The sequence below is a fragment of the Camelus dromedarius genome, chromosome 21, assembly GCF_036321535.1.
Source record: "Camelus dromedarius isolate mCamDro1 chromosome 21, mCamDro1.pat, whole genome shotgun sequence".
In the NCBI taxonomy this organism is placed as follows: Eukaryota; Metazoa; Chordata; class Mammalia; order Artiodactyla; family Camelidae; genus Camelus; species Camelus dromedarius.
Window position 1 is genome coordinate 37826166 of NC_087456.1, and position 26745 is coordinate 37852910.

The 26745-nt window shown below is 53.8% G+C and overlaps 1 protein-coding gene across 13 annotated transcripts in view; it reads left to right on the forward strand.

Annotated features, from left to right (window-relative positions):
• The window catches only part of PPP1R12B (protein phosphatase 1 regulatory subunit 12B), a 125353-nt gene that overhangs the window by 30110 nt on the left and 68498 nt on the right, over positions 1-26745 (forward strand). For 2 of the 13 annotated variants that reach the window (XM_064477338.1, XM_064477340.1), the window contains exons 3-13: positions 136-254; positions 5623-5782; positions 6846-6990; positions 7949-8023; positions 9722-9801; positions 10423-10613; positions 15125-15237; positions 17272-17472; positions 18412-18494; positions 19472-19597; positions 25058-25240. In XM_064477338.1, coding sequence (XP_064333408.1) covers positions 136-254; positions 5623-5782; positions 6846-6990; positions 7949-8023; positions 9722-9801; positions 10423-10613; positions 15125-15237; positions 17272-17472; positions 18412-18494; positions 19472-19597; positions 25058-25240 — 1476 coding nt within the window. Of the gene's footprint in view, positions 1-135; positions 255-5622; positions 5783-6845; positions 6991-7948; positions 8024-9721; positions 9802-10422; positions 10670-15124; positions 15250-17271; positions 17473-18351; positions 18495-19145; positions 19230-19471; positions 19598-20093; positions 20135-21828; positions 22044-25057; positions 25241-26745 lie in introns of those variants that run through there. The other 11 variants (XM_064477337.1, XM_064477339.1, XR_010377204.1 and 8 more) reach the window with 10 other exon arrangements.

Genomic DNA, 26745 nt, shown 5'->3' on the forward strand with positions numbered 1-26745 from the left:
ACAGGCTACCCTATCTGGGACCACACTAAAAACTCCAAGGCAGAGGCCTTGCTCTGCCCTGAGCCCCAGATTCAGGGCTGTAAGTGGGCGTTAGACTGGCAGAGATTATGTTGATCCTGGGTCTCATCTGCACAGGTATTTCATTAACCATGGAGCCAGTGTGGGCATTGTGAACAGCGAGGGTGAAGTCCCCTCTGACCTCGCGGAAGAGCCGGCTGTGAAGGACCTTCTTCTGGAGCACGTGAGGAAGCAAGGTAACTTGTGGGCAAGGCCCCCAGACGGCGCTGTGCCTGCTGTGCTGAGCGGGGCTTCGTCACGGTAGGAGGGGGTGCTCTGTCTGCCCAGCCTTGGCCGTCAGGCCCCCACCTGCTCACTTCCAGTCACTCACATGGGAGTGGGCCGACGCCAGAGGATGGCCCATCCTTGCTCGCTCCTGCTGCTCACAGGCTGAGGCCCCATGGCAGAGTCAGGCCCCCGACCGTCTTTGATGATGCAGCTCAGACTGAGGTGGAGCATGGACAGCTGTCGCCATGTGTACACGGCACCAGACTTATTGCACGCCGAGACATCCAAAGAAAGGAGGCGATGCAGTGTCCGTTCGCGTATTGGCCAAAGTCTGTTTATGACTGCATCTTTTCTCATGATGGGAGCTGGAAGTCGTGTTGGTGATGGCGTTTATTACCGCCTCGGAGGAGATCTTCAACCATACTAACCAAAGATGATTCTGGTGTTTGTTATGGCGAGGAAGCTGCCTTAGAAGATGAACTCTAAAGCACTTATTCTTATTTTACATTTTCAGAGGAACGCATTTTGGAGAGCAGGTCAGGGTTCTCCTCCTGGAGGTCTTTGGGTTCTTTTAATAAAAATTGTTGCAGATAACACTGGTCAGTCGCAGGGAGCACAGGTCTCAGGAAGCTAGAACCACCACGAAGCTTTGTGGACATGATTTGAGTGATGTGCAGTCTTCCTGCTAAACTGCTTTGCCCACCGTCAGCAGTTCGTTCCAAAGGCTTTCTCTCCAGTGGCCTTTCCAGATGTGACCCTTTAGAACCGGCAGGCCCACTTCTGGCCACACCCCTTGGTTTACATCTCACCCACAGCTGCATTCGCACCCCGCAGCAGAGCTGAGTCGCGGTGACAGATCAAATGGCCTGCAGAGCTGAAAGAATCTAGTACCTGGCCTGTGATAGAGAATGTGCCAGCCCCCAGGGCACTGACAGGGGTGATGTGCCGGCGCGGCAGCTGCTTGGCCTTACTGCCTCCCTGTGTTTAGTTTTGTGCCCTGCTGAACTGAAGAACTTACGCCTCATTTACCGCCAACTCCCACTCAGCCTAAGATTGGTGTCAGAATTTACAAGTAACTTTTTTCTTAAACAAACTGGGTTTTTTATAATAGTTTTTATTTGAGAAATCTTTCTTGTTTTAATTTCTGACTCTTCAGGAGTATCCTCCGTTGGAAGAGGTATTCATGTGCCTGCTTAGCTTTGCAGCACTGTTAACTCCCTGTGTGGAACCCTGGTCTGTCCCAAATCACTCGCCCCTTTCAGTTCATCGGGAGGATTAATAGCACACGCCCCCACGTTGGTGCGCCCGGGTGCACAGCACATACTGCCAGGCCCAGTGCTGGCAGGGACCTCAGTACCCGCTCTCCACAGTGGACAGCTCGCCCCGATGGAGAATCAGCAGAGGAACTCTGGACACGGACTGCACTGTAGACCAAGTGTAGACCTAACGGAAGTGCGGAGCGCTCCATCCAGCAGCAGCGGAACACACCTCCTTCTCAACTGCACGCGCCGCTCTCTCCAGGATAGGTCTTCTGGTGGGCCACAGAGCAAGTCTTGGCAAACTTGAGAAGGTTGGAGTCACACCCAGTGGAAGTGGAAATCAAGAGCAGGAGGAAAATGGGAAAATCCACAAATATGTGGAGATTAAGCAACATGCTGCTGAGCAACCCGGGGGTCAGAAGAAATCAAAAGAAAAATGTAAAAAGTCTTGAAACAAACAAAAATAGAACACAGCATACCAAAACTTATGAGAGTCAGCAAAAGCGGTTCTAAGAGGGAAGTTTATAGCGATAAATGCCCATACTAGGAAAAAGAAAGCTCTCAAGTAACGTAACTTTACACGTCAAGAAACTAGAAAAAGAAGAACGTAGGCCCAGAGTTAGTAGAAGGACCAAATGACAAAGATCAGAGCAGAATTGAAATAGGGACCAGAAAAAAACAATAGAAAAGATCAGTGAAACTGAGAGCATCTATCTTTTTTGAGAAGATAAGCAAAACTTCGGCTAGGCTACGAGAAAAAGGGATGACCGGATAGACTCAGGAACGCAGAAGACGTCAGAACTGAAGTCGCACAGAACACGGGATCATGAGAGCCTCCTGAACGACTGTGGGCAGACAACCTGGACGACCGAGAAGGAACTGGGGAGTCCTGAGAAGTATGCAGCCTGCCAAGGCTGAGTCAGGAAGAAACAGGAGATCGACCAATAGCAAGTAAGGAGGTTGAATCAGCAGTCAGACAACAGGAAAACCAGGCCCAGGTGGTTTCCCTGGTGAATTCTGTCAAACACTTAAAGAATTAATACCAGTCCTTCTCAAACACTTTTCAGAAAATCGAAGGGGAGGGAGCGCTTCAAACATTTCACAAGGCCAGCCTGGCCTGATCCCACAGCCAGACAGGCCACTGTGCCCGGTGGATGCAGACGCATGAGCTCTCGACCCAGTACCGGCCAGCTGAGTTCAGCAGCACAGCAGAAGGGCACACGCTGTGGGCAGGTGGGATTTACCCCTGGGATGCTGTTGGGCTCAACACCTGCAAATCAGTGTACGTGATACACCAGTTGATAGAGTGACAGGTAAAAACCACACAGTCATCTCAAGAGATGCAGAAAAGGGATTTGACAAAATACAACATCTCTTTATGATAAAAATTCTCAGCAAACTGCATGTAGGAAGAGTTTACCTCAGTGTCATAGAGGCCACACGACAAGCCACAGCTGATTTCACTTGGTGATGAGGGGGTGAAAGCTTCTCCTCGAAGATCAGGAGCAAGACAAGGGTGCCTGCTCCTCCCTCTCTTACTCAGCGCGGTGCTGCAAGTCCCAGCCAGGCAAGGAGAAGAAATAAAAGGCACGCAGGTCAGGAAGGAAGAAGCAGCAATATCTTTGTTCGCAGATGATGTGATCTCATGTGTAGCAAATCCTAAAGGCTCCACGAAATACTGCAGAACTCATCGACAAATGTGGTGAAGTTGTAGGATGCAAAATCAATACACAGAGATTGGTTGTGTTTCTACACAATAGTGACAGACTGTCTGGAAAAGGAAGTAAATAAGACATTCCCATTCACAGTAGCGTCAAACACAGTAAATACTTCGGGACACGCTTAACCAAGGAGGTAGAAGGTCCGCGCACTCCAAGACTTTGATGAAAGACACTGAGGAAGGTGCAGATAGATGGCAGGTAGCCTGTATTAATGGGTTAGGCGCACTGATGTGGTTAGCACGTTCACTGCCCAAAATCATCTGTAGATTCAATACAGTTTCTACCAAAATTCCAGTGGCATATTTCACAGAAAGAAAACACAATCCTAAAATTTGTATGGAATCACAAAAGACCCTAAACAGCCAAAGAAGACAAAGCTGGAGGCATCACACTTCCTGACTATAAACTATAGTCATCAAAACAGGGCGGTACTGGCATAAAAATGGACGTACGGACCCGTGGTGCAGAAAGAAGAGCCCAGAACAAGCCCTCACAAATACGGTCAATTAACATTTGAGCAAGAGAGCCGAGAAGACTCCCTGGGGAGAAGAAATGGCCAGCAGGCACATGAAGAGACACTCAGCGTCACTGGTCACCAGGAAAATTCACATCAGAGCCACAGCGAGGCACTCCCTGACCCCTGTCAGAATGGCTGTCTTCAGAAAGATGAGAGGTGACAAGTGCTGGCAAGGATGCAGGGAACAGGGACCCTCGTGCACTGCTGGTGGGAATGTAAATTGATGCAGCCTCTGTGGAGAACAGCATGGAGGGTCATAAAATAATTAAAAATAGAACTGTCACGTGATTCAGCAGCTCCACTTCTGCATATTTATCCAAAGGAGATGGAAAGACTAACTCCAAAATATATTTGCCCCCCCACGTTCAATGCAGCACCACTCACAATGTCGAGATATGGAAACAACCTGAGTGTCAGTGTATGCGTGAGTGGATAAAGAGATGTGGGGGTGTGGGGGTGTGTACGTACACACACACGCTGTATGTGATGGGGCATGACTCAGCCGTGAGAGCGAAGGGAGCCCTGCCGCACACAACTGCCTGGACGGGCCTCAAGGGCGCCGTCCTGAGTGCAGTAAGTCAGACAGAGGAAGACCTGGTGTGTGGGAGCTGGAAAGCTGGACTCAGAGAAGCGGAGAGCAGAATGTTGGCTTGCAGGGCTGGGGAGCTGGGGAGACGCAGGCGAAGGGAACAGACCTCCAGTCATAAGACACAGAAGTCCTGGGGGTCTGAGGTGCAGCACGGTGACTGTGGTTAACAATACTGTGCTATATATTCGAGAGCTGCTAGGAGATCTTAAGTGCCCTCACCACAGAAAAGCAGTGGTGATTCTGCGAGGGGGCGTTGAATGTCTCCACAGAGGTAATCATCGGGTGATGTCAAGTGTGCACCTGTAACTTACACGGTGTCATACTCTGCTCGTGTCTCAGTGATGCTGTGAAAAAGAAGAAATGAAATGAATCAGCTACTCCTTCACTCCTTCCGTCTCCCAGGTCAGACAGATCGACCTCAGGTGGTCCGCAGGTTCTCGTTCCAGATGTGAGCTGGACCGGAGCTGGCCAAGCTGCGAGGAAGCCTGCTAACCAGTGTGGGGCTCCCTGGGCGGGTGGCCAGTGCCGGGAGACTCCTTATCCTGCGTGGTAGGAATGCCCACTCAGCTCCTTCTCTCTGGCGCAGATGGAGAGCTGTTGGCTGCAGGGGTCCCTTGGAGTTCGTCCGTAGTGTTTCCAAGGGAAGCAGACCTGCATTCCCTTGGGAGTTTAACTGCACGGCCCCGCTCGGGGGCTCTGGGCTGTACAGCTTCAGCCAGCATCCTTCCCTGCTCAGGGCATGAACTGATCACCTCTGTCTTACCTGAAACCAAGATTTCTGATACCAGTCTTAAAGTGTAGTGAGTGGAAAAGTGGGACAGATGGGGACTGAGGATTCTAGAGTTCTGGTGGCCACTCTTGCATGAGCGGGGCACTGGGCCATTATGTCGTTTCCTCGTCCATTAAGTGGAGACGGCCACATCTGTTACTGTCACCTCAGGAGGCTGGACGGTGCAGCATTCAAAGGATTTTGTACACGTCCTGCAGTATGAAGGCAGCATCCCTGAGGTCTGTGTTCTTACGGTAGAGAGCGGTGTTAAGTGTGGCCCTTGGCGGGCCTGCAGCCACGTGGTGGTGAACCAGTGGTTTGACCGGTAGGACATCTGTAAGGCCGGCTCTCCCCTGTGAAGAGTGCCCAGCCCCTGGCTGAACTGCCATGGGTGGTTCCATCTGTGACACGTTTGCCTCCAAGAGACTGTGAGGTGGGACGCTGGCATTGTCCTGACGCTGGCCGGCTGTCGGTTTCCGCAGGGGTGGACCTGGAGCAGTCGAGGAAGGAGGAGGAACAGCAGATGCTGCAGGACGCCCGCCAGTGGCTCAACCGTGGGAAGATCGAGGATGTGCGGCAGCCTCGCTCTGGAGCCACTGCCCTCCATGTGGCCGCTGCCAAGGGCTACTCTGAAGTCCTCAGGTGCCGCCCGCATGGGGTCTGGGCGATCCCGGGGGGAGGGGAGCTGGCTGTTGGAAGCATGGGTGAGTTGGGTTCTCAGCTATGGAGTGCTGGTCTGCTGTTCCCGGCTCCGACACATCCCCTGACTCCCACCCTGCTGCTCACTGACGGGTGACGTAGCACAGCTGAGGGGACTGGCCCACGGGGACCTTGCACGCGCCTCCAGCCCCGCGGTTCATCATCACATCCCTGCTCCTCTGGGGACACCTGACACAGTGGACTTGTGACCCTTGTCGTCTCTCTGGACCCATTGCATTAAGGCCGGTCCTGAGTGTGCAGTGTCCAGCTGGGGCCAGACAGCCACCCTGATGAGGTGGCTGGGCTCTCCCGCCCTGGCGGCTCCCTTCCCTTCCTCCCACACTTGCAGCACGTGGCTCCTGTGTTTCCTGTTTGTGGGCGTCCCCAGCACGGCGGCTGCTGGCGGCATCGCATGCCTGGCTGTTGCCGGACTCCTGTGCTGCTTCCTGCTCCACCCAGTGCAGGATTTCTAGTGGGTGTGCTAGGTGTAGCCACCCCTGCATTGGGGTGGCAGTCACTCTGCCCCAGGTCTAGGTTACCTGGCTCAGCCCGATGCTGCCCCACCGCACTCACAGTTAGACTGTAGCTTTGTCGTCTGCAAGAAGCCCCTGCAGCTGGAGGAGAGGGTCTGCATGGACACGTGGTGTCCCAGGAAGACCACCCAGAAGGCTAGGAGGTGAAGCTCCCTGCGGGGCCATGTGCTTATGTTCCCTGCGGGGGCAGCTGGGAGACGCCTCATAGGAGAGCCGCGGGGTCGGACGGTTGGGTTAGGCTTTGGCTGACGTAGGGACGCTCCCCTCCAACCACTGCCCCTGTGTGTATAACGTGGGTGTGCCACGGGAGAGGTGGTCCAAATTGCCTGTGACTGATTCTCCGTGTGATACCTGAAGTCTGAGCTGTGCCTCGAAGGACAGAAGTGCTCTCAGGGCCAGTGGTTCAGACGACGGTTCATCTGGCAGGAGACGGTGGCAGAGAGAGTCTCACTGTCTGTGTGGTTCCTCCGTAGACTGCTGATCCAGGCTGGCTACGAGCTCAACGTTCAGGACCATGATGGCTGGACGCCCCTCCACGCTGCTGCGCACTGGGGCGTGAGGGAAGCCTGTTCCATCCTGGCGGAGGCGCTCTGTGACATGGATGCCAGGAACAAGCTGGTGAGCTGGCTGGCCCGGGAGGGCTCTCTGTCCCTGAGCAGGCGGCAGACCAGGGGAGTGGCCACTGGTGGCTGCGGCCCTGCCGGCTGTCACACAGACTTTCTGCACATAAGAGAAACTCTGCTCGCTTGGCTTTCGGATTTTGTTCACGTCAAGTCCCTAAAACAACCAACAGGGAAAAAGGTGTTTGCACTTAGCAGAGATGAGCGCTGGGGAGGCCCCTGGCCACTGCCTGCTGTGAGACGCGAAAGATTTTGCCTTGTTTGGTTTTAACTGAAAGCCTTTCAGTAGCTGAGCCCTGTTCACATCCAGTCATTAAAAACATCGTTATGACAAGATCCTTGAGTTCGGCTGAAAATAGTGTTATTCAGCCTGATTTTAAGCAGTTTGGAAGTCCTACAACCCCTGTCCCTGCCTCTGCTGATTCTGTAGGAGTCTGGGGACATGGATCTTTACTTAGTAGGTGTTTGGTCAGCCCCGCACCACCTCGGAGCCCAGGCTTCATTCTCGGGTGACGGGTTGGGGTCCTTAACTGTGCCAAGGTTCCCAAGAGACAACCCTCTCTCCCTGGAAGGGAGAGGGCTCCCTGACTTGATCTTCGGTGCACACGCGCCCTAGACATCCTTTCCGGCTTCTGAGAGTTGCCTGTTGAGTTTACTGTGAGAGTTCAGAGCATGCTGGAACAGGTGGGGATTTCAGTTGACTGTTTGCCATGAGGCAATAAACAGAAATGACGTGGTGACTTCCTTCACACTTTTAATGAAGCATAAAACTCTGGGGTTTGCTGTTTCTTGGGGTGCGTCCTCCGTGGTGGACGGAGGCACCGTCGTGCTGTAGGGCAGAGCTGCTGGGGAAGCAGCTGCCCTCAGAGTGAGAGGCGCACGGGGAGCACTGTCTCCGGTAAAGTCACTGGTCATGACCACTGCTTTCCATCAGTCACGGCTTCTTTTTCTGCCAGGGCCAGACGCCATTCGACGTGGCCGATGAGGGTCTTGTGGGACACCTGGAGACACTCCAGAAGAAGCAGAGTGTGGTGAGTCCAGGGCAATGTGTGTCCAGCTTCTGTGGCAGCTGGCCGTCCACACCATCTGTGGCTCTGCCGCTGCACATGGACTTGGCACCGGCGCTGCTCCCCTCGGGGTCAGAGGAGAAGGTCCAGAAACCCCTGTGGTCAGGTCCCCCCACCGCCTTCTTATGTTCACGCAGCCTCAGGCAGCTCAGGTTCAAGGCAGCAAACTGGCAGTGCCCCTGGAGTCGGGAAGGGGAGGTTGATGTGCTCAAGTCAGAGCGTTCCCCAGTGGGCGGTCCCAGGGGAGGACGCCTCGTGACCTTTCTTGTCCTCGTTGACCGAAAGAAATTTGAGTACAAGGAGGAATATATTTCTTTCCTCCCCCCCCATTTTTAAAATTGAAAATAGTTGACTTACAGTAGAGTATTAGTTTTTAGTGTACTGTGTAGTGAGTCAGGTATACACATATATATATTTCTTAAAAAGCAAAAAACCCCACAGAACTAACACATTTGGCATTGGGTGGCACTTGGTCAGTGAGTCATACTTACTCCAGATGCATCAAATGCCAGAATTCAGTCCTCCTCCACCTCTTCTAAATCTTTCATGGTTTGGCTGCACGCGCCCTTCTGCCTAGTGTGACGCTGGTGCCCACATACAGGCTGCGGGTGGGAAGACCCACGCAGCACACACACGTGAAGAGTTCGCTCTAGCAGAGGAGGGGTGAGTAGTCTGGGTGAGGAGGATCAAGACCAGGCACGTGTGGGGTGATAGCCTCCTGCGTAAGCAGAGCGGGGCAGAAAAACACGCTTTCCTGTGTGTTCCTTTGCGTGGGCCGCGGCTCAGGGCACGTGAACCCAGGCTTCGGGAAGTGTGAGCGAGTGAGAGAGCTGTGTGGCGGAGCGATGGGCCGATCGGCCCTGTCATCCGCATCGTGTCAGGGCAGTGGGCGGGCTGTGCACTGTGCCTGGCTCGGGGGCCCTGCAGGCACAAAGCTCAGACACACCACCTGTAGTCCCTGGGTCGCTTCGACCCCCAGCAGGGCTCCCAGCTCGGTGTGAGCCTTCCCAGCGTGAGCCTGTGCTCTGCACGTGGGTTTTGTTGTTTCCCTGAATGTTCTACTCTGAGGTGATTTTTGGACTCATGTAGGAGTTGCAGGCGTGGTGGAGATTTCCTGTGCATGCTGCCCCGGCGTGGTTCGGTTCTCCAGCGTGAGTAGTGTGCTCACTGAGTAACATTTCCTCACGGCTGGGAGTGATGTCTACCGTCCATGACTTTGGGCCCCGGGGTGTAAATGCGTTCTGTCCGAGCACCAGATGGTCTTTTCTCAGCCTTGCTTCCCATTTGGTGCCTGTCTTTTCTATAGAGCTGCTGCTGACGTAATTCGGTATGTGGATCATAAAGAATTATTTCAAGGTTCCTTCCAGCTTTTTATCCTTCGGGGGCTGGGCCTGTTTGGAAGACGGGCTTGGATGTTTGATGGGCAGTTTTCCTTGAAGCTCTGACACAATCGCTTCTCTTCTGCCTTGAATGAGGATCTTTCTCTGCCATTATCTTCCAAGGAAACCCAATTCATTGTTTTCCTTTTCCCCAGTCCTTCCCTCCCCTTTTGGTGTGGGTCCAGTCTTTTTCAGGACAACAGCACCATTTTTTCTCATCACTGCTGAGTTTTTACCAGTAGTAGTCAGTATCTGCCCTTTTCTCTCTTTTCTCAATTTCCAGCTTCGCAGTGAGAAGGAGACACGGAACAAGCTTATCGAGTCAGACCTGAACAGCACGCTGCAGAGTGGCCTCTTTAAGAAGTAAGATGCTCGGGTTTGAGAAGTGAGCTTTGCTGTGTGAGATACACACAGAATGAGAGTTTAGACAGAAAAGAGACTCCATGTTTGCTTTTACCCAGATGATCTCTAAACGTGTGGGAATGTGTGAGGGGCGAGGAGGTGGCACTGATGTGGGGGAGACACTGAGAATGAGTGAATGTGTTTTGAATTTAGAAATTAGTTGAGACTCTGTGCATTTCTTTTTTCCTGGTTTAAGGGTTTAGTCCCAGCTGCTTCCCCAACTATCAGTTCTGTGAGCTTTTACCACCATCCCTGCCCAGCATGGGTCCCAGCAGGTGGCAGGCACTCAGTAAACATTTACTAAATGACTTTTAAAAACTATTTGCCTGGTCTGTCACCATCGAGATTCGTAGCCGTCTTTTTTCCTGTGTGCTGAACAGGCTGGGTCTCCTTAAGTCAGACACTGAAGGGGAATATTAAACCTTAGTCTGCAGTGACCCTAGGACTCGGAGAGGGACTTGTGGGTGTGTGTGTCGCTGCCTCCACGCAGGCTTGTACACTTGTTCTTATTCCCAGTACCAGTGGCCTCGGGAAATGGCTCGTCCTTCCTGAGTGACACTCAGACTGTCTTCTTCCATTTAGCAAAGAGAAGATTCTCTATGAGGAGGAGACCCCCAAGTCCCGAGAAACGGAGGAAGAAGGCAAAGAGTCCAGCAGCTCCAGCTCAGAGGAGGAGGGTGAAGACCAAGCTTCTGAGTCAGAAACTGAGAAGGAGGCGGGTGACGCTGAGACCCTCCATCCCCCGAGCGCGGGAGGTCACTGCTCGTCAGAAGGCAGGTGACGCAGGCCCTCCATCCCCCGAGCGCGGGAGGTCACTGCTCGTCAGAAGGCAGGTGACACAGGCCCTCCGTCCCCCGAGCGCGGGAGTGAAGCTCCTAGGGAGGCAGGTGGGGCAGAGATGCTCTCAGCTAAGGCCTCCGTAGTGCAGGAGGTCACTGCTTGTCCGAGAGGCCTCAAAAGTCTCTAAAGAGAGCTTTAAGTTTAGTCGTCAAAGACACCCCAGCAAGTTGCTAGTGGAAACCTGGCTGTCAGAGCTGTGAGCCGTGCTGAACGTGTTTACCAGTTCCCATGTGGCCATTGGATGAGGTGCGTGGAGCTCCTGGGTGAGGAGCCAGCGTCCTGGCCTCGGGTTGGTGGGACAGAGAGGACAGGTGCCAGGAGCCTGACTGCTGAGCGGCCGAGGTGGGCTTTTGGTCAAGTGCGCCTACCCGGCCGGTGAGGAGCTTCCTGTGGTTCTCAGGTGTAACTGATTCCCTAACCAGAGCTGCCGAGTCTTTATTTCTCCTCTTCCTTGTGTGAAGCTTCTTCAGTTCCTTCCTCCTGAGGGGAGGGAGTGACGTGGTGTTTACTTCTGTGCCTCTGTCTGATGCTGCACAGCCTTTGGGCTCCCTGAGCCTGTCACAGGGAGGACAGGAGCCCGGCGGTGAGCGTGCTGAGCGTGGTCGGACCCACAGGCTGCAGACTGGCCCCTAGTCCTGACATGCGGTCAGGCAAGCACTGGGAGAGAGGTGCTGGGTGTTACCGAGTAGAGGGTCACCTGCGACCAAGGATTGTTGTAGGAAACGGGGAGTCGCTGATAAACTAAAGGTTTATGGTGCATGTCCCGCTTTCGCTGGCACATTCTCTCAGCAGATCTGAGCCGAGGAGGGAAGTGTCGGTGAGACCGAGGCAGAGGGAAGTGCACGGTCAGTCTGTGGAGCCTGGTTCCCTTGAGCCCTGCCCCAGCTGATGCTCATGTGGAGACGTCTGGCACGCTCTGTTTTTGGGGCTTCCGCTCCCGAGGAGGTCGGCCCTCACGGACCTGGTTCCTCTCAGTACAGGGAGCACTGCCAGGTTCTGTCTGGGTCTCCACCTCGGAGTCTGTGATGTCGTTAGAGGAAGTGAGAGACCGTCAGTTCCACAGAAAAGATGGGTGCCAGCTAAGTTTATAGTCCAGGAGGCCACCTTTTTTTCACTGAGGCTGTTCTTAGCGGACACAGCTTGCTCTGGAAATACTACGTAGTACCTACCAGAATGTACAACTGTTTATCTTTATAACGTTCATGCTATTCACTGAGTCTGTACGTGTCTTAGGCTTCAGGGGCTGCTGGAGCTGGTGTCTAGACTTGCTCTGAGCTTGGGCACTGAGGTAGCCACCAGGGTGTTCGTGGAGGAGGAGGGCTGCCTGCTTAGGGGTTCGTTCATGCTGGGCACCCAGGCCTTGGGTCTCTCGTTCCCTGCAGCCCAGCTGCATGTTGCTGTGAGCCAGAACACCCAGCACCCCTGCCTGAGCAGCGCCCCATCCAGAAACCTTCTGTGACACCCTCCTCACCGTGTCTCTGCTGCAGAGAAAACCCCAGGCCCTGCAGCTGACCTCTGGTGACCTAGCTCCTGCGGCCTCCCCGTGCTGTGGCCGCCAAGCCGCGAGCTGCATCTCCCCAGCAGGCCCTGGGTTCTCCTGCCTTGGAGCACTTCTGTCCATCTCTGGCCACCACATGTTTACTGCGTGGTTTCCGTCAGAAGCTGTAGGATCTCCTGACTGAAGACGTCTTTCTATAGGTTTTTCCAGGCGGGTCGCAGAGGAGGCGTGGCCCACTCCACTGCCCTCGCCTGTGACCGCTCCCGTGTCACCCTCTAGAACTGCACCCTCTCTGCTGCGCCACACGTCACCTGGCCTGGGCGCCCTGGTGTGTCATGCCCCGGTCTCAGCTCCGGACCTGGCACCCAGCAGTGCTCACGTTCATTAAACGTGCTGCTGAGTGAGTCTAGGGGTGGGGCGGGGGAGGCCTGTACATGCAAAGTGCGTGTCATGTGAGAGATTTAAGGCAGCCAGGGGTGTTCACTGTAAGAGAGATTGTGTTTAGTTTGGGTTTGTAATGACACTTTACGTTTCTGTAGTGCTTTTTCATTTGCAACACACTTAGACACTTTTATTTAATCCTCACAACCACACTCTGAGGTTGTGTATCATTGTCACCACTCTTTAGAGGGGAACCTGACCCCAGAGGTTAGGGGCATTAGCTCCCACAGCTGGCAAGTGGCGTGTCTGAGATGCTGACTGGGACTTGGGGCCTCTTGGTGAAGTGGGGGCAATGTGCAACTGTGGGAGCTAAAGCTGGATCAGGGTGTCCCGGGGGGTGAAGTGTCTGGGGCACCATGGTTAGGAGGGGGCGGGCAGGTGGAGAGGTCAGGGAGGTTCGGGGGAATCAGGGGGGGACGCAGGGGACGCTCCAGCCTAGCGAGCTGCCGGTCACCACCTAGGGTGGCTGTAGGCCCTTCACTGACTCTGGCTGTTGAAGGTTTACCCCTGACTCCTGGGGACGCTACTGGACCCTGGGCGCCCTGTGGACCAGGGGCGCCAGTGCTGCTTCCGCTTTGGCCTCACCTGCCGTGTCCCCACCTGTGAGTCACTGGGGCGCCGGGTGTCGTGCTGCCCATCCTGTCGGTCCCGGTGCCGAGAGCAGGGCCTTCTGCTTGGTGGGTGCTCCGCGCACACGGCCAGGGTGTGCTCGTGCCTTCAGGTCCCGCCGGCGCCCGGCACGCGGTGAATCCGGGCAGCGTGTGGACCCTGCCCGTGAAGGTCTGCAGATGCCGGCCCGTAAGGTGACAGTGGCCGTGTGTCTCTCAGATAGATGTTGTGGTGGGGGGTTAATAGTTTGAGCTACATGTGAGCAGTTTGGTTCAGACTCTGTTTCTTCCCTCTCACTTATTTGACTTAAACACTTGGTGTGCTTGTTATCCATTGCTGCATGACCAGCCATCCCGAAACTTAGCAGCAAGTAAAACGCTCTTTCTGTGCACCCAGTTTTATGGGTTGGCAGTTTAGGAATGGCTCTGCGGGGTGGCTGCTCTGCCCTTTGGCGGTAGTGCTGGGCTCACTCGCGTGTTTGCGTGAGTCAGGGAGTCAGCGGGGCGGCCTTCCTTCCTGGTGGCTGCCAGGACATTGGGGCACGTGGGCCACATGTCACTTGGCATCTGCTGGGCCAGCCCCCACTGACCCAGAAGTGACCAGAGAGGCCTGGCTCTGCGCACAAGCCTTTACTGAGCCTCTGCCTGTGTCCCACTCACCAGGTCCCTGTGGCCGTGGAGAGTCCGAGCTCTGAGGCCAGAGTCAGGGTGAGAGGGCACGTCATGAGGGAGTTACTGCTCCAGTGGTCTGTCACATTTGGCAGGGAGGCAGATTTCTTAAGGATAGGGATAATCAGATGGTATTTAAACACTGACTCAAATATTCACAATAACCACAAAAATAATAACATTAAAGATAATAAGCTGTTTTCAGGGAACTTAATATGGCCAGACATTGAGCTATGCAATTTGAAAACATTTTATCTCTAATCTTCACAGCAACTCATAAGGCAAGAATTAAAATCTTGGATTTATCAGTAGGAGGGTAGAGGTTCAGATATGCCAAGTAACCTGCCCAGTGTCACACAGCTAGGCTGTGGCTTGAAAGCCTCACATCACGAGTAGGTTGCTCTGGGGTGTGGTTTCTGAGGACAAGGAGCTGAAGGCCCCAGCAGCCATGAGGTGCAGGCCTGGGGCTGGTGGTTTTTTGATGTCGTGGGGGCTCGCCAACCGCAGTTCCACGGCTGGACTCGGTGTCCTCCGTGAGCTCCGTGATGCTCTCTGGCCTTCTTTCCTTTCACGGCCCCAGGAGCACTCGTTGCGGAAAGCAGGCCTGCCACCTTCCTGGCCACGCTGTGGGCGTTCCGCTTCCTGGGCTCTTCCTCTGCCCTGCGCCCTCCTGCCAATTGGGGAGTGTCTTCCCGCCTCTTCCGTGGCACCTTCCCTTACTGCCCCCACCCCACCCCGGAGGGGCTGCCTCTGCTCTGAGCTCCAGAAGCACTTGCTGATCCGCATCAGCCAGCTTAGCACCTGACGTGCTTGATCTCATGTTGTTACCATTATTACTGCGCATCTCTTTTCTTGATTGTAATTACCCCAAAAGCAAGGTCTGTCTTACACTTCTTCTGGCCTTTCCTGCCCAAACCCCAAAACAGAGCGGTCCCTTAGCCTGGACTCACTGATGAACTTTACATGTGACGTACCCTGTGGAGAAGCTGCCAGTCACACCTGTGGGAGTTGGCGGGGAGTCTACCAAGGCAGGAGTTCCAGTGAGTTTATTTTCTTGGAAGGGGCAGCAGTTGCCAGGAGTTTTATCTTAGTTTGAATCCAAGCAGTACATGGCCCTAATAATCCATTTTGATAACGAGTAAATCTTTTCTGTTGGCAGAAAGCTACATACACACACGGATGAGACTTTCACACTTGTGTTCATTGCTTCTCTTGCCGTAAATAACAGATAAAAAGCCAGACGCCATCATCAGCCACTCCAGCTCTGAAAGCAGGAGCAGTGTCTCGGAGCAGACGCCAGCATCAGCACAGAGCGCCTTCTCCGCCTCTGCAGCTCGGAGGGTGAGCACGGGGGTGAGTACCGGGGTCACTCCAGGTGTCCCTCCACTGCAGTGGTGAGAAGGCCTGCACGCCTGTCTCGGCTGGCTCAGGCGGCACGACAAACACCACAGCCTGGTGGCTTCAAACAGCAGCAGTTGATTTCTCACGGTTCTGGAGGCCGGGAAGTCCAAGGTCGAGGTGCCGGCCATCTCAGTTCCTGGTGAGGGCCCTCTTCCTGGCTCTCAGATACCGCTTCTCCAAGTATAGTCACCCTGGGGATTGGGGCTTCAGTATATGGATTTGGGGGCATGTCCACAGCATTGCCCACAATATGTGAAAAAGACACTGAGACTGTCCCCAGGCCAGTTTGGCCGCAGCGGCTTGGGTAGCTTGGGCGGCGGCTGTGTGGGACCAGTGACGTCTCGTTGGTCGCCCGCTTTCTTCCCGTGTGAAGTCCAGGTGTGCGTGTGTGGCTCAGGTTGGGCTGGGAGGACGGCCGACGTCTGACAGTGGTTGTTTGATGACTGCCCTCCTGTTTTAACTTGGCTGTTTTAAGTTTCACTTCCATGAGTCAAGTCTTCATAGTTCATGACGAGCAGAGAGCAGAGGTTGAAAGAACTTGTTGAAATACTCATGGTCCCTCCTCCTCTCGTCAGTGTTCAGGGAGAGCGGTGACCCGCCAGCACAAAGGGTAAAATTAGCGTTGAGGTTGAGAACGGGAGCGAGTTCTTTGGAATGAAGCTGTTGAGCAGCTCTGTGGTTTTGTAGCATTAACTTACCGATCTTCCTAGAGCCCATGGGTTGAGAAGATGGGACTGTGGAGTCCTCTTGGGAAGGAGGGGCCTCGCCCGGCTGCGGGCCGATCCCTGGAGCGCCCCGTGACTGGTCCAGGAGGCTGGCTGGGGCTCAGCCTCTCTGCCTCAGCTGTGCCGCGTGCACTGCCTCAGGCTGTGGCTGGGTCTCCTGCTTCTTAAAGGGAAAAAAATACAAGATAGAAAGAATATGCACACATTCAGACTTACTCCGCGTTGCTGAAATATTGCTGGGAAGGCCACCTCCCCTCTGAACCAGGGTGGCTCATAAGGAGCGGACAGGGTTGGTTCTCTCAGCGGGAAAGAGTCCGCAAGTACGTGCATTCAGGTGCTGGATCAGAAGAGAAGGTGTAAGTGTGACTTCATGTTTCCGTTGCACGTTCGTTGTGCCAGGCGGCAAAGGTGGCCTAGTTTTGGAGAAGGACCAAACCTTCTTGCAGGCCCCCCCATCCCAGGAAGAGGGTGTCTGCTGATGTTCTAAAGACCAGGCCCCCAAGTGCTCCCCACCTGTGACGTCTTCTGTGCTTTACAGCAAAGTGAGATGATTAAAGACGGCATAAGCTCTCGTAAAGCTTTCTTCTTTGATGTTAAATTTTTTTTAATGAAATGATGGTGTTGGAAATGGTAATCAGTTTTTGAAAGATGGTCTCTTGGCAGAATTTAAAGAACGGCAACTCTATGACTTGTACCACATTTTTCGTTTGTCATTTTGCTGCTCACTGAAGTCTGAAATGCATAGATCAGATAAACCGTGTCCTTGAAATAAGCAACTAGAATTTGCGTGGAAGGCCTTTAGTATTTCTGTTAGTGTTAGCTTGAGTCAGCTGCACAGCCTTGTCACGGACCTCGCAGCATGCTGTGCGCCAGCCACCTTGTGTCCTCCAGTCTCCCCAGTTAACGCAGTCATGAGCCCATTGCCACCGTTTATAGGGGGCATGTTGGGGCCCGGGGAGGGGGCCTGTCCCAGGGACACAGCGAGCCAGGAAGCGTGTTCTGAGTTAATATCTGCTGCACAGGGCGCACCTGGGGTCCAGCTTCTCAGGGCAGCCCCGTCGAGGTGAGGCAGGGTGGGCCCGGGGGGGAAGGGCGCCTCGAGAGGTCCCGCGTCTGCAGGTGGGAGGGAGGGAGCGTGGGCAGACCCCACAGACTGGCTCTCCTCGCCCTTCGTGGGCACAGCTAGCCCGGCAGAGGGAGGGCTGCCAGGACTGGGCTGTGCTCTTCCTCTCTGCTTCCTCCCTCACAGCTCTCCAGCCTCTTCCCCAAGCCTGAGGCGCCCAGGGATGAGTCTCCTTCCTCGTGGAGACTGGGGCTCAGGAAGACGGGCAGCCACAACATGCTGAGCGAGGCGGCCAGCTCCCGGGACGCCCTGCGGGACCGAGGACCCTCCGTGCACCGCTCGGCCTCCAGCCCTCGTGTCTCCGCCCTGCTGGACAACAGGGATAAGGTGAGCCCGGCGGGCCTGGCACCCGGGCGGCTTCCTTCTGCGAGCCTCCTGCCTTGGGAAAGAACGAAAACATTTCGTAGCCCTGCAGAGCCTTTCAAAAGAGACAGGCATGTTGATTAATCGAGTAGCTGTTTGCTTGGCCAAAAAAGAAAAAATCCTTTTCCTTTTGGCATTCCTTACGTTTGCTCTTTCTTACTCTCCTTACCTAGGGCCAAAAAAATGAGTCAGAAGCATGAAAATTTGGATACGGCCTAAAAGGTTCCTCTGACCCAACACCAGTAATTTATTCTTTTGACGTTTAGAAGAAAAGTTCCTTAGTTGGGCTTTCAGTCCTAATGAGGCTCAGGCAAATTAGCGCTTAGGAAAAAAATTCGATGCCTGTTTTTTCCATTAATAGATGTACGATCAGGCTCAGTTCACAGGCAGCTTGTCTGCATGTTCTTCCAGGAGGAGCACATCTTTCTTTCTTCACTTTTGGGTCCAGATTTCATGGGCTCACCTGCTGCCCCTACCTGGGGCCCAGGCCCCACTCGCACTGTGTTTCTGGGAACTCCTGGGCTGGGGCGTGTCGGCCGGATTTGCGCCGGGCCCGTTTGTGGTGCTGAAAGCTGCAGCCGCAGGAAGAGAAGCTCCGGTGGAGCCCCGTGGCTTTTCAGAGGCTCCCTCTCTCAGTAGGGCGGCTCCGTGTGATCTGTGCTGCCGTTTGGTTCTGCTCATCCTGGCTTTTCCGTGAGAGTCATTTCCCTACAGGCTGGTTTTCAATGGAGGAGCGTTAGGAATAAGCCCTCAAGAGCGGGCCCGTGACACCGCTCAGGTTGGCTTGGTGCTGCATCGAGAAGCAGGCTGGCACGGCACGTTCAGGTCTGCTTTTTCACCCAGAACGCTCCACCCTGGGCCAGCCGGTGCCTTCCCTGCGCTTCACGTGTTCCGCTCTTGCAGGAGAGAGAGAACAGAAGCCACTTCAGCTCACTGGCACCCCGGAGGCTCAGCGGCACAAGGGACCCTGAGGGAAAGGAGAACAGGTAACCCTCCCTCAGGCCCCCAGCAGCTGGAAGTCATCCGTTCCTGCGTGCCCGCGTTCCCCCTCCCGCTTAGACTGTCTTCAGGGGCCTTCCAGCCCCTTCCAGGTGTGGGTGGTGTTTAGTCCGCCAGTGGCTTGAAATGTAGGTCTGCCTATCTGGCTCTCAAGCACCCCTAGTGCCCAGCGCAGGGCCTGGCCCGTGTTAACGCTCAGAGTGTGTCATGTAATCAAATCGATCAACTTCTGATTTGTAGGGAAGTCAAGTTTAAGTGGACATGGGGAGTTTGAGGTGCCCTCACTGTGTCTCAGCAGGAGCCGAGCTGGCACTTCTCTTCTTGGGGTGGTGTGGCCTCCAGCCAGCAGCACCGCTGTCACCAGGAGCCTGTGCGAAGTGCAGCCTCTCAGGTCCCCCCAGAGCTGCGGGGCTGGAATCTGTTTGGTGACAGAACCCCCGGGTTTGCAGTGCACACTGGGGCTTGGGAAGGCCTGCTCTGCATGGCCTCGGGGAGCAGACACCCCCAGGCAGTGCCGCAGCCTCTCCCGGCTCCTCTCCGTTTACTGTGGAGCTTCCAGCCTGTCCTCCGTCACTTGTGACCAGGTCCTCACCGCCCTCACCGCTCTCACCGCCCCCTTCTCCGCCCTCTTTGAGCAGCCCATCGTTGGGGCTGATCTGTGAGGCGTCCTCAGTGAGGAACGGGAGTCGCTTCTTCTTACAGAAGGGCTGCGGATCTTTGACGTGAGTGGTACCTATTGAAATCACTCGGCTTTTGACTTTTAAGTTGATAAAAGAGAACTGTAATATTTAACCAGTTCTCTGTCTGTACAAAGAAATGGGTGTGTGAAACAGAATCGCTTGAAAAAGTCTGTGTCTTCAGCCACATTACAGTTGGCCCACCTGGACTCTCCCAGCGCACGCCGTCTCGTGGACAAACGCCGCTGGCAGCACTCAGGGTTCGTGTTTTCTTTCCTGCTCTGCAGAGAGTCGGCCGCTAACCTGGTGAGGAGCGGGCCCTGTGCCCGGCAGGCGTGGAGGGACGAAACAGAGGGAAACGAAGCTCCCTGGACAGCTGCTTCCCCCTCCTGCGTGTCAGCCTACCTGAGAAGGTACGGGCTCAGGCTTGGGGGTGGGAGGGGCTCCTCCACTCTGGCTGTGGGCACGTGGCAATCACGCAGGCCTTTGCATCCAGTCAGCACCACAAAGATGAATTAGAAAACGAGTTGCATTTAGATTTCTTGGGAGCAACGTCTTAACTGATCTTAAATTAAAATTAGTTTACTTTCCTAACTGAATGAGAGTAAGCTAATTCCAGACCCTCACCACAGACAGGCCTGAATGTATACTGCACCCTCTAGTCCCGCAAAACCCTCAGCTAGTGTGACCCGTAGAGATCTCTGAGCAGGACCGAGTTTAGTTCCTGTGTCTGAAGCTGGACTGGGTCTCATCTCTGGTGATTTGAGGGGAGGCAGGGAGGGCCCTAGGGCGTGAGGGGAGAGGGAGAGGGGACAGTTGTGTGTTGCATTAAATAAATGTCATGTTGAAGCCTGTTAATTTAGGGACTTGAGTTGTTTGTTTTTCTTTTGTGACTTTAATGGCCCTCAGATCCATCAAGATGTGAAACTCGCAAGTTTGGTGCCGAGAAGGTACATGGGTTTCCTCTTCTTCTTCTCGTCTGTATGCCCTTTACTGCAGTAATTTTCTTTGCTGTGTCCCGGCCAGCAAGCAGAGCACCTTTGCCAGAGCCATTAAGCCTAAGATACACTAAATTAATACTTTAATTTGAACTTGCTGCTGACGTGGGAGAGTCTGATTCTCGGCTTACTTTGACTTCTTTCTTCGCTTCCACTTTCTTAACCCCCTGCTGACTCTCTGTACCGTAGCCTTCATCATGAAAGTGTTTAGATGATCAGTGGCTTCCCTGGAAATAGGCTGTGGCCATAGACCTTGTGTTTGGGATCAAAACTTACTTCCACCTGCTGGGAAGAACCTTGTCAACCAGTTAACGCTGGATCATGGCAACTAGTAAGCCATCCATCGAAGAGCCCACTGTTGCCTTTTAATGTTCTCCAGTTGTGCAGACACATCCTGTGAGAAAGGGCTCCACTCTGAACACACACAAGTTCAGTCCCGTGGCCTCATAGAGGCTGTGTCACACGGCCTCAGTGACTGGGCCTCCAGGCGGCCTCTCCTGTCTCTGTCTCCAAGAGTGAGGCCCAGTCTGTGCAGATAACACTGGTACTCTCTCTGGTTGGATCCAGGACCAAGAAAACCTTGCTAAAAAAATGTTCTAGATCTCAGGAAAGATGAAGCTGCCATTTAATTTTCAGGCCTGGTGTTATTTTGTGGTAGGGTCGGTGATTTCCTTGCCCAGATAATCAGCAGGTGGACGCAGTGAGTCGCGTCTGGTTTGACAGTCGCGGGGAACGGAGGAAGCGGCAGGCTTCTGCTGCGGGCTCACTCCATCGTGTGAGCGCATTTTGAGAAAACGTGTACGGCCTGCTTTGTACCTTGGGTTCCCAGAGCTTTTCTTCTGTGACCCTGAAGCACGTGGTTATTTTATGATCTTTCAAGAGGAAAGATTCACGTACAGCCTCTGTTTCAAAAAGAAAGCGTGAGCAGACGGTCACTCTCGGGCTGTGCCAGGCCTCTCCATTTTCGGTCCTCCTCTTGTTTTTTAGGCAGAAATTCTTGTCATACAGCCCAGTAAAATGCATCTTTTCCCAGAGAAGGCTTCCTGGCTTCTTTTGGTCACCCCATCAAGTGTTTGTTTACTGTTACAGTCAGGGAGTTTTAAAGAAATCCTAGCCCAGGCGAGGTTTTACTGCAGTTGGGGTGGCTCTCACCTATCTGCAGCTGAGGCAGACACGCCGTCCCTTGTTGCCTTCAGTGCCCTTCCTTCTAGACGCAGTCCTCCAGTCCTCCCAGGGCACTTCTGCCGCTGCCCTCTCCTCTGGCCGTCACTCCCGAGTCCCCTCCAGAACCTCCCCAGACCCAGCTCGGCTTGGAGCTTTCGCAGTGCTGCGTCTGCACCAGGTGGCTTCAGGGCTGCTCCGAGCTGGAGCTGTTTCCTAGCAAGGCCACTCTGCCTTCCTGGCTGGCTCCCATCTTGGCCCTGCCCATTCCTGCGCTCTCCTCCTGCTCTCTCTTGTGCATCCTCTCCCCACACCTTCCTTCCTCTTTGGGCAGGGCCTGCTTCTCCGCAGACTGGGCACTCGCCACCCGGGTCACGCCCTCTCCTAGGCCTCCATCCCTTCCAGGGCACAGTCTGGTGGGAGGCGGAGCTGGGATGGTGGGGGAGCTGCGTGTCCTGAAGGAAGTGACGGTGTGCTTCTTGCAGCGCGTCCGGGGGTAGGAGTAGTGGCCCCACAAGCCCCTACCTTCAGCCGGTCATGGTCACACCCTGCCACTCGCCGCTGCCATATCCATCTGCCCTCCCTCCCCGCTGCAGGCAGGGTACACAGCCACACCTGCATGCACGCACGCCGAGGAGGGTGAGGCTTCTGGGAGCCACTCGAGGCGCACTCATCAGAGCCTGCACGCACGCCGAGGCAGGTGAGGCTTCTTGGAGCCACTCGAGGTGCACTCATCAGAGCTAGTGCCTCTGGAAGCACATCTGGGGCTGACTGAGCGCCTGTGAAAACGGCCATGATTTCACAAGGGTGCTTCTTCTTCACTCCTGTCACTCCGTCAGCGGTGGCTCATTGGATGGTCGTGGGCCGTGTTGAGGCATCGGCTCAACACGCTGCTCCCGGCTCTCAGTGACCCGCCCAGCTGCGGTTACTCCTTGAGGGTGGTCCCATTGTGGTAAATCACGTCTGACAAGTGTCCCGTGTGTCACTGTGTCAACGTCCAGTAACTCTCAGTAGGAATCTTTCTCTTTGGTCCTTTTGGAAGTTGGCATTCAAATTCAAATCAGAAGGAAAACTAACTCTTGTTCCAGAGGCTCCCAGGGACTCCCAGCGATGAGTTGTCTTGCTGGGCACACAGAGGAAGGAAGAGATCTGTGTCTGTCTGTCTGTCTGGACCCTGTTCCTGGGTAGCTCCCTCCTGGTTCCCCACCCAACCTGGGGGTGGGAGGGGCAGCGTGTCCCTGCGGAGTGGGGCAGAGCTCCAGGCGGCCGTGCCTGGGGTTTAATGTGGTCAGAGGCCATTTCACATGTGGCTGCGGTCGGGGGACTCCTCTTCTGGGCCTCGTGCCTACGACAGATCCAGAGAGAAGCACGTTCATGAGGACAGGGTTGCTGCGGGAGCTCCGCTGACAGGGTGCCTGATGGGTACTTGTCGGTGCCTGACGGGTACTTGTCGGCTCCTGGACTCTTGTTCCTGAGACAAATGGCAACCACTCCTTTGGCCGGGAGCCATAGCTTGTGGTGGATTGCTTGTAATAATGCTGGGTGACTGTGTGCCGGTGTGTTAGGGCCTCACGGTGATCCGTGACATGGTCAGTGGTGTCCCCGTAGATGGAGAAACTGAATCACAGAGGTGACTGACTTGGGGGGCACTTGCAGCTGCACTTGTGGGGCCCCAGGATGTGCTGGGCACGGCTCAGGTGCCCATGGAAGTTATATCAGCAGGGGTTCACCACACATGGCAGTAAACCCTAGCAAGAAGGACTTAAATGCAGCAAAGGTTACTTTTCGCCTCTCGCTCAAGACAGTCTAGAGCAGCAGGGCTGGCACGCAGCTCCAGAGGCATCGGAGGGTCCCTGTTCTTCTGTCTTTCTGCTGCTTGGTGTTTAGACTGTGGCTTCCATTTCTGTGGGCTGCCTTATGGTCCAGAATAGCTGACAGAGTTCTAGCCATCATGGCTGCATTCTAGGCAGGAAGGAGGAGGAAAGGGGAGAGTATGCCAAGAAGGAATGCCGCTGAACGGGGAATTTCCCCCAAAGCACTGATTTTCTGCTTTGTTTCACTGGCCATGTCCAGCGGCCAGGAGACTTTGGAGAATGGGGATTTTTAACCAGGGGCACTGGTGCCCTGACTAACACGGTTCTGCAGGAAGGGGGAAAGGACAAGAATATGGGGTAGGCACACCTGCCTTACAGGCACAGAGAGCCCTCCAGCGTAGGAAGCGTCGCTCTCATTGTACGGGTGAGGAAACTGAGGCCGAACTGGATGCTCTGCCCGAGGTCACACAGCTGGCGGGGGACTGAGGCGGGATTTGGACCTGGGTCTGTCTGTTTCAGGGCTCTTTTCTGCTTCACTGCTTGCTTCCACTGAGTTTGCATTTTACTCCGGCACGATACTCGGTGTCCACAGACGCTGTTTTCTTTCATCACCGCAGGATCTGTGTTTTACGCCTCGTCACCCCCACTTCACAGCTGAGGACAGCAGACAGGTTAGCCCAGGTGCCTCCGGAGCCTGTGAGCCCTGCTCTGGGGCTTCTCCTGCTCGCTCCTTTGTTTCTGGCTGATTTTATGAGTGCTTTCTATAGGTTCGTGTGTCTTACAGGTCGTAAGAATTGCGTTTTAAATTAATAACTCAGAAATTTAAATTAAACAATGAATGCAAAATCTCGCCTGTTTCTGAGTTTTAATGCTTCTGGAGAAGTGGCCTGTGTTGTTGAGATGCCGCTTCAGAACTGCTGTCTTTATACTTGCATCCAGGTTCTGTATGTAGATTTTTATGATCTAATTAATTATTTCAAGCTTGTTATGACAATGTGATTATTTGAAAGTGAGTTTATAGCTACTTATAAGCACTTCTGATAGTTTTAAGTAGGTGGAAGAAACCGAATTTTTAGCATTCATTACTGTCATTGCGCCTCCCATCTCTGAGTATCAGTCTGGGGTCTCTGTTACCTGGCAACAAGCTGTGACATCACAAATGGCAGCTTTTTGGGTGGAGAGCCAGTGGTTGCTCTTGACTCTTTGTTAAGAAACAGAGGTCTTGCTTCCACACGACTGAGTTGAGTTGTGTAGCTTGCGCTGGAGAGTCTGTGGTTACGGCCGCATTAGAACCCTGTTAGTTTTCATTCCCATCTCTCCTGTCTGCAGCCACGAATGTAGACAGTCAGGCTTTGGTTCCGTGGAAGGCGAGCGGTGGCCAGGCTGGGTGGGGGAGGGCTGACGCGCTGAGGTTGCAGGGCCCTTGTCCAGCACCTCTGGTAAGCCCAGAGGACGGTCGTCCGGTCTAGGCCGAGGGCCGCCGTGGGGACTCTGGCTGCCTGGGATCGTAAGTGACCTCGGTGTCGTCTTCGCGTGTGAGGGCCTGGCTCGTGTGTGTGTGTGAGGCCAGCTGGTCTCAGGAGTCACTTAGGCGCTCTTGCATGTGTCACTATCTTGCCTTGTGCCTCAGCTAATTAAAAAAAATTTTTTTTTTTTTTTAGATCTCAAGTTAAAAAATTTTCATAAAACATAACTCCTCAGGCAGAAGATGTCAGGTTGAAAGTGTAATCACTGTTCCAAGATTTAAGAGCTCAGAATTAAGAAAACAAATCAACTACAGATAAAACCTGAGCAAGAAGCTGCTCTGGCCGAGCCGGTCTGGAAGCCCCTGTCTCTGTGCTGGCGCTTTGCTGTGCGGCGCCCCTGACCGTTCTCTCTGCTCTGCCTTTTCTGATTTCAGGGCTCCGTACAAACCCCGGGCTGACACGGCAGCAGAGAAGACCGCAGACGGCGTCCCCCTCAGCACCCCGCTCTGTGTGATCACTAACCGCCCCCCACCCAGCTCTGCCAGTGGGGTTACAGCTGCCACTCTGCTCCCTGCTCCGGGGACGGACTCCTCTGCGGAAGCCAGGGAGAGGAGGAGGTGTGTTAGGGCTGGTTTCATTGGTGGGTTCTGCCTTGACGTGGGGGTGAAGGAGGGGTGTGTAGTGTTCCCCCAGCCTCAAATACTTCCATGGACACAAACCTTTGTGTTATAGCTTAGGGTTTGTTTTTGCCTCTGGGGGATATTTGGTGGCGATCTTAATTTTTTCTGGTTATTTAGCGCAGCCACTTACTCTGTTGTGGATACAGGCATTTCTTCCTCTGTTGTCTTGTAAGAGAGACCCCTGTCAGGCCTTATTTCCCCGTCTTGTGAAGGAGAGCCTGAGCACAGAGAAGGATCTTTGGTTTTGTTCCAGGTGGTCTAGGATGGCTTCTGGCAGCAAAGGAGAGCAGTGGTGGGGTGGAAGGCTCAGAGAGCAGAGCCGGATGGAAGCTCCAGCTGACTTGAGACGAGTGTGGGAGGCCAGCAGTGCGGCTGACGTGTGGAAGGCTGGTTGTGTGCAGGCTCGTTAGGGAGGGGCTGCGAGACAGCATCGTGGGTTGGCCCTGGAGGGACTCGGGGCAGAAGCGGAGTCAGGATTACGAGACCTTGGAAGATGCGACCAAGGAGAATGGGCGGTTTCCTCCACCTGAAGACGAGTTGAAAATAGAATGCATTCCATTTGGGAGTGTCAGATCGACTCGCAGACTGAGGCCATAATCATCCCCGTTTAAGACTAGAAGAAGAGGTGAAATTTTACCAAAATTTAGATGTCGATTTGACTTCATTTTATTTTGAATATCCAAAGGAAAGAGACAATGTATTTGTTAGTGTGTGTGTGTAACACATCAGAGGGTCTTGTCATCTCCAAATACAATGAGTTAAACTGTTGAGGTGTGTGTTTGTTATAAAGACAGCTCTAACACATAAGTTTGAGAAGAAATGGAAGGGAGAGGTTAAGTGAGTTTAAAAAAATAGTGTTTTTCTTATTCCTTTCTTTTCCTTCCTTTTTAAAAAAATTTCTTTACATAAAAATTGAAGAAATTCCATTTTATGGGCTAATAGATTGCAGAGCCAACAGTTATCATCTTTTAATAGGCTTCTAGCCAGGGAAATTTTAGTAAATCAGTCTTAAATGTCTAATGTTTATGTATTTGATAGTTCAGATGTAATGTAGATACTGTTAGTATTATCTAGAAACTAAATGCAAAAGTAGTCTCATTGGCTGGAGAAACCCCCTTAAAAGAACCCTGAGCCTGGACAAGTGAAGTGAGTTAAATTTAAGATCTTGGTCCCTGGAAGGGTGGGTAGGCCAGGTTCGTGATCAGATTTAGTTGTGTGACTCTTTGTTAAGAGAAACCTAGAGATCCGGTTCCCGCCTTCTGGGAATTTTGTAGCCTGTGACCAGTAAGACAGCGCCTGCTCCGGACTGTGACCTTGTGGTGGGAGTTTTACTCAGCCCACAAGTGTGCACTGAGCAGCAGCTATGTGCCAGGCGTCACCCTGAGGAAATACGAGAATGAAAGAGCTAAGTCGAGGAATTAACGAATTACAGTATGGACGTG